The sequence below is a fragment of the Diadema setosum genome, chromosome 12, assembly GCF_964275005.1.
Source record: "Diadema setosum chromosome 12, eeDiaSeto1, whole genome shotgun sequence".
Taxonomy (NCBI): domain Eukaryota; kingdom Metazoa; phylum Echinodermata; class Echinoidea; order Diadematoida; family Diadematidae; genus Diadema; species Diadema setosum.
The window spans coordinates 20364731-20371610 of NC_092696.1; the positions used below are offsets into that span (position 1 = coordinate 20364731).

The 6880-nt window shown below is 40.7% G+C and overlaps 1 protein-coding gene across 1 annotated transcript; it reads left to right on the plus strand.

The window, feature by feature from the left end:
- Positions 1 to 411: 411 nt before the first annotated feature.
- On the plus strand, positions 412 to 6043 carry LOC140235959 (uncharacterized). The gene is made up of 2 exons (XM_072315955.1): positions 412 to 483; positions 4022 to 6043. Exons 1-2 carry the CDS (start codon positions 412 to 414, stop codon positions 6041 to 6043), a joined length of 2094 nt encoding a protein of 697 aa, XP_072172056.1.
- Positions 6044 to 6880: the final 837 nt, after the last annotated feature.

A 6880-nucleotide genomic window follows, 5' to 3' on the forward strand; every position in this document is an offset into this window, starting at 1 on the left:
TTGTTCACCTTAGTTTGTGTTTATTATTGTGTTTATCTATATCTGAACTTAATTTCTTTTGACATAGCAGCTGTCATCCACAGAACACTTGTTCACCTTAGTTTGTGTTCATTTATCATCCATTTGGTGTCTATTTTTGTCATTTCTTGATTGTACAGAGTCGATGAAGGCCAGGGGCCGAAAGCTTGTATAAAATAAAGAAAGGAATTAAGCGCTACGTCAGTTCCCTTATCTCATTCTTTCGCATATATATTACTTTGATTTCGAAATACACATTTCTGTGTGATTTGGTAGAATAACTTGGCAACATAGGCCTACATGTATAATCATCTAATTTTTACAAGCACCTCCATGATTATTAGATTAATGTCTAATTAACACTTTTTTGTTGTTTATTGTAGGTTTATCAAGATGGATTTGTGTGCATTTATGGAGGAAAGAGGCATGGACAGAAGTGTTATAGAACGGATGAGAGAAGAAAAGGTGAGATCAATTTTTGAAATAGTTGGGGGGGGGGGGCACTGTCATTACAAGTTGGACACCATGCTCGTACATGAACTTTCAAAATGGACCCTAAACAAGTAATTAGACTTCATCTCAGAATACCCAAACAAGTATTAATTTTGTCAGGTTTTTCCCACTCTAAACAAGTAAATTAGCTGTTGTAAAAGTATACCCTTTTCCCCGATTTTGTCAAGTTTGATATCCTTTTCACTGTATGCGCATACATCATCTGTGAAACACAACCCCTTTTATGTTCTTTTCTGTACGAGCATGGTGTCCGCCTTGTAATGGAAGTGCCCCCCCCCCGGGGGGGGGGGGGATAGTGTCCTAAGGCTTGTATAGGGGCAGTTATTATGAGAGTGGTATGATATATCTTATCCATGAAATAAACATGAAACATTTGCATTTGTATAGCCAGGGCTCCACACTAACTCTTTTGGTTAGAGGTCCAGACATCCCAGGCTCCCCTTGTATTGGGCTCTGTATTGAAATTGTTCACTTTTGGGCTCCCAGACCTGAATTTTAGGCGCCCATGTGTTCCGGGTGCCTGCTGATATCAAGCCGTGGTATAGCTAAGGAAATGGTAAAGCATAAAGGTAAAGCTTTTTATGCCTCCGCCACGAAGTGGTGCCGGAGGCATTATGTTTTCGGGTTGTCCGTCCGTCCGTCCGTCCGTCCGTACATCCGTCCACATTCGTTTACGTGAGAACTTGAGTAATTGTATCCCCCGAACAGAGTTCGGAGGATACTATGGATTTGGCCTCGTTGTGCCGCCGTCTCCGCCGCAGAGATTTTCTTGTGAGCGCTCTACCGGCTGCAGTTCTTTTCGGATCATCTTCAAATTTGGCATATAGGTGTATCATGGTAAAACAAAGAAGCCTATTGTTTTTGGTGGTGGCGCCCTTGCTTGTTCCGTCTTTATACATGAAAAGGTAAATTTTTCAGGGTCTGCTTTTGTGCACAATACTGGCCATGTTTCTTATCCGATTTTTTTCAAATTTGGTATGTAAATGTGTCATAGTCAAGTCTACACACCTATAGGGCTCACACCCATAAATATTTCCCCATATAGGGATGTGTGTTAAAAATCAAATTTCAAAAAATTCTGTAAAACAGCTGGGAGAAATGAGGTGTTTCAGCTTCACTAACCTGGATAAGTTAGATATACCCTTTCATCCATCAAATTCTCAGGGTGGATAATTCAGTTCAAATTCTGTCCAGGGGTCCGCAAAGCCAGACTACGAGTTCTTATCACTCAAAAAATCACCCATTTTCCGTACACGTACCCAATGAAATATAGTCCCCTCAAATTCCACCAGAAAATCTTTCATCTTCCAACCAAAATGCAACTTGTAGAGGAATTCATACTCAATATCTACAGCTATTCAGTTTTTTGCCAAACTACATCATTGATTTTTAATCAATTTTTTTCTTCATTTATTTTGGTATCTTTGGTACGAATTTGTGAAGGGGCCTGGGGCATTCCCTTGTATTTACGGGTGTGAGCCCTACATGTATACCTATTGGTAATGCTGCCCCCACTGTTCTACCTTTTACAGGGTCAAAGGTCACCCTGATCAGGTCAGAATTTGGAAAAGTGCTTATTTATGCAATAACTTGATTATTACTCAATGGATTTTATTTAGACTTGCTAAGGAGGCGTGTGGGTGGTCATTCTACATGTAGGACACAACAGTTTGTGGTGAGGGCGCCCTCAGTGTTCCGACTTGGATGCCATATCACATTTCTTATGTGTGTTCTATCAGCCACATTTCTTGTCCGATTTTCTTCAAATTTGGCATGTAGGTGCATTATGGTGAAATGAAGACACCTATTGTTTTTAGTGGTGGCGCCCTCGCTTGTTCCGTCTCTATACACCAAAAGGTAAATATTTCAGGGTCTGCTTGTGTGCGCGATCCTGACTGTGTTTCTTGACCGATTTTTTTTCAAATTTGGTATGTACATGTAAATGTGTCATAGTCAATTCTACACACCTATACCTATTGGTAATGCTGCCCCCACTGTTCTGCTTTTACAGGGACAAAGGTCACCCTGTTCAGGTCAAAATTTGCAAAAGTGCTTATTTATGCAATAACTTGATTATTACCCAATGGATTTTATTCAGACTTGTAAAGGAGGTGTATGGGTGGTCATTCAACATGTAGGACACAACAGTTTGTGGTGAGGGCGCCCTCAGTGTTCCGACTTGGATGCCAGATCACATTTCTTGTATGTGCTCTATCAGCCACATTTCTTGTCCGATTTTCTTCAAATTTGGCAAGAAGGTGCATTATGGTGCATTATGAAGAAATGAGGACAATATGGATTTGGCCTCGTTGCGCCGCCGCGTCCGCGTCCGCCGCAGAGATTTTCTTGTGAGCGCTCTGCTGGCTGCAGTTCTTCTTAGATCATCTTCAAATTTGGCATGAAGGTGTATTATGGTAAAACAAAGACGCCTTGTAGGAAGTGGGTCCGGCAGCAGCTCCTAGACCACATATACACCAGAGACTGTGTTGTACTGCAATCAGGGGTACTACACACCTACTACAGTGATCACGACCCAGTGTATTTGAAGACTCCTACTAATAACCTGTAGTGGCACAAGGTAAATTCTGTGACAACAACTGAAAAATACCCAAAGTGCAAACATTGGTTCCCAGTTGCCACATTATTCAACAGTTTAGCCTAAAAAAATCATCCAAATGGGGTATGGGGGGTGGGTTCGGGGGATACATGTGCTCGATCGGGTCCCCCGGCCGAGTGCTCTAGTTTTGGCTGGATTTTTACCAAACCTGGTCCAAGTATAAATTATGATGGGGCAATTACTTGATTAGATTTTGGGTGAAATCGGTAATGGCCAAAGGTCAAAGTTCAAAGTCAAATCATGAAATTTATCCGTCAATGCAATAACTTAAGACTGGAAAGAACAAATTTCCCCAAACCTGGTCCAAAATGATGAAGTGTGATAGGGTAATCACTTGATTAGATATTGAGTGAACTAGGCCAGAGGTCAAATTTCAGAGGTCTAGTGAAATGCTCAAATTTCACCCATTTTCCATATGTTTAAAGTGGCTCCGTGTACTGTCCTGAAACTTGGCATATAATCACCAGATAATGATTATTTGCCCACTACATTAACTTGTGGTCTCACATTGGCAGTATGTACTGCACCTTATGGGAGAAAAAATGTGATACTGCGGAGGCATACCAGTCGCCCTAGCGACATTTCTGGTTTGATGTTTCAATTTTATAATATGTTTCTTTGAATACATAGTTTGAATGCATTTCTTGAGACAGTGTGTAGTTATTAACCGGTATACATGCAGCAATCAAGTAAATATAAAAGACAGCACTCGACAAATCTTGCCCACCTTTGTCAGTGACGTTCATTTTGCACATGGTTAACATGGAATGCTTCTACGTTTTGGCCTTTCCTCAATTAGCCTTGTGCTCTTTTTTGCTGAAAAAAAATTAACTCTTTTTCATATGTATTCTCTCACCTTCTTGTTATTTACAGATTGATGCTTCCATTCTGCTATTGATGGATGAGGATGAGCTCAAGAAGTTTGTGCCACTATTGGGGGATAGACTAGCACTGCGCAAATTTTCAGAAGAAAGCACTCAGAAAGTGTCTACCAGCTCATCAAAGTCTTCCAAAAAAGACTCGCTTCTTTGTAAACTTAGACAGAAATTGGGGATGAAAAGAGATAGGGAGGTTGCTGAAAATAGTAGTGGGTATGAAGATTCTGCAAGTTGTTCCTATGGGAGAGCTCATAAAATGCTAGGGAACAAAAATGCTGAAAGATTGGACAGAAGAATAGATGTCGGATGGATGGACTTTGATCATATGTTAGGCAGATACAGGCAGGTACGTAAGACGAACGGAGGAGGCATCAGATCTCTGTCTGTGTCTAAGCTATGCAAGCCTGCTGAACTGCTACAAATTGTAGAAGACCTCTTCTTCCCGGATGGCATTTCAGCTAAAGGGGAAAAAGAAAACTTTGAATGCTCCTTGGTGGACTTTCGACAGCAGCCTCTTGAAGGAGATGTTGGACAACTCTACAGCAGATCAAAAATGCCAACCCTTAGGTTTTACCTGCGCACAGTGTCCAAAGTACAGGAGCATGGCAAATCTAAGGGCAAGTCAAAGGGCAAGTCAAAGGTCAAGAAGAGGAGGACGGTTCATGTGAGGGATCATGGATATGATACAAGTAGTAGTGAAGCTGATTTGCCTGAAATTTCGCTAAATTCTGGTGAACATTCTACAAGCACCCACTCTTCATCTTCATCTGTATGTTGTCTGGAAGATGACATCACCAAGTCCAGCACCTTATTTTCGGGATTGAAGGAACTTGCAGACTCACCAACTATTTCATTTGGGCCATCGCACTCTACTCCGGTGCAGGAACAGCTCGATGTCACGATTAGGGACCCAGTTAACTCATTGCCAGCTGAACAGATATTGGCTGAAGTCATTACTGATGAGCCAACTGTATATGTAGAGCTGGTTGAAGAACAGACAAATGACTTTCCAACTAACCAAACACAATTTGAAGTTCTCCTCATTCGAAGAAGTTGTTTAATAACAGATATGATGAATGCTTTTTCGGACGAAAGCATACTGAAGGCTAATATTGTTGTCCATATGATTCTACAAAATGGGGATCTAGAGAAGGGCCAGGGTAACGGAGTATATAAGGATGCTATAACCCAATTTTGGGACGAGGTGTATGAACAGATGACAAGTGGAGACTCTTCAAGGATACCTGTCTTGAGACATGATTATGGGGAGAAGGAATGGCAGGCACTAGGACGCATCATCACAAAAGGCTGGTTGGACCACAAGTACTTTCCCATCAGGTTGGCACAAGACTTTATGGTTAATGCAATCTGGGGATCCACGTTCTGTAATGGTGACATGGTGGAGGCCTTCCTAAGTTTGCTCCCAGAATCAGAAAAGGAAGTCGTGAAATCAGCACTTAGCAATTTCCCCGAAGACAATGAAGAGCTCATTGACATCCTGAGTGGCTATGATTGTCGAAAGGTACCAACAAACGAAAACTTCAGCTGCCTCCTTTCAGAGTTGGGCCATAAGGAAATCATCCAAAAGCCAATGTACATTGCTGACTGCATGAGACCAGTCCTTCAAAACCTTCAGAATGAGCTGACCCAGGAAAGCTTAAGTGAAATATATGCTTCACTGTATCCGACATCGAAAAAAGTGATTGACAAGTTGGAGTTCTCAAGGGATCTCTCACCCAATGAGCAGGCGGTATCAACGTACCTGAAGAAGTACTTGCGGTCACTAAACCAAGGCATGCTGAGAAGATTTCTTAGGTTCTGTACAGGATTAGATATTCTCTCTAACTCAGATATCAGGGTTACATTCTGTTCCTTGGATGGTCTCCAGAGGAGGCCCATTGGCCACACTTGTGGTAACGTGATAGAATTGCCATCCACCTATGATAACTACGTAGAGTTTAGACAGGAGTTTAATCACATTCTACATAGTGGTCTATGGGTTATGGATGCTCTTTAAATACTTTTCAAGGAAAGGAGCTATACTCAAGAATGTTGTGCAGAATTACAAACTGCTAGGTTGAATGTGGAAGAGAGTCACATAATCTTGAATGAAATACTCTTTTTATTGTTTCACAAAACCTATCACTGGGTAATATTTGTTTTATAAGGTTTGAATATGATTGACTTTTTTTATCAGACTGCATGGTCATTGTTGATTAAACAGGGTATATTCATATCAGACTCCTTTTTAGGGTTATGGTTACAATTATTTTACCTTTGTCACGGTAATCTGACAGCTCTTCTGTGCTCGGAGACGAAGTGGGGACTATAATTTTACGTGTGACCTGAGAAAGAAGCAGAATCGTATGTATATGGTAATAAAGGCTTTGGAATGATATGTATTTTCAAAGCCTTTGTAGGTTTCATCTTATGGTGATTGAACATACCATTGTTCAAGATCAGCGCTCTAGTTGTGTATTTGGTTTGTGTTGAGGGTTTTGACTGTAACAGTTTGCCAAAGTTAATGTTATAGTGGTTATTTTAAAGGAAGGTTTTACTACCATTTAGGGGTCGAAGTTAAAAGATCAATGCTCATTTTTAATGAAAATATGTACATGTTTATACTGGGTCTAAGTATTACCTCAGAAATGGACTTTAATCTAAGTATCATGGAATGATAAATTACTGGTAAACTTTATTATTTGATCCAAGATTCAAAGTCAAAGGTCACAAAAGTCAATTTACACCAAAAAAAAAAAAAAATGACACGTTTGGGGGCTATTTCAGTATTGGTGTAATTGCTAGGAATGGCAAGGCTGTTGGCAACATAATTGTTTGTGCAGGTACAGTGTTT

Bases quoted from the DNA above. Each gene is read 5' to 3' on its own strand.
- LOC140235959 (XM_072315955.1), top strand. From the start codon at position 412: ATGGATTTGTGTGCATTTATGGAGGAAAGAGGCATGGACAGAAGTGTT. The intron at 484-4,021 runs GTGAGATCAATT...TGTTATTTACAG, and splicing joins AACGGATGAGAGAAGAAAAG to ATTGATGCTTCCATTCTGCT.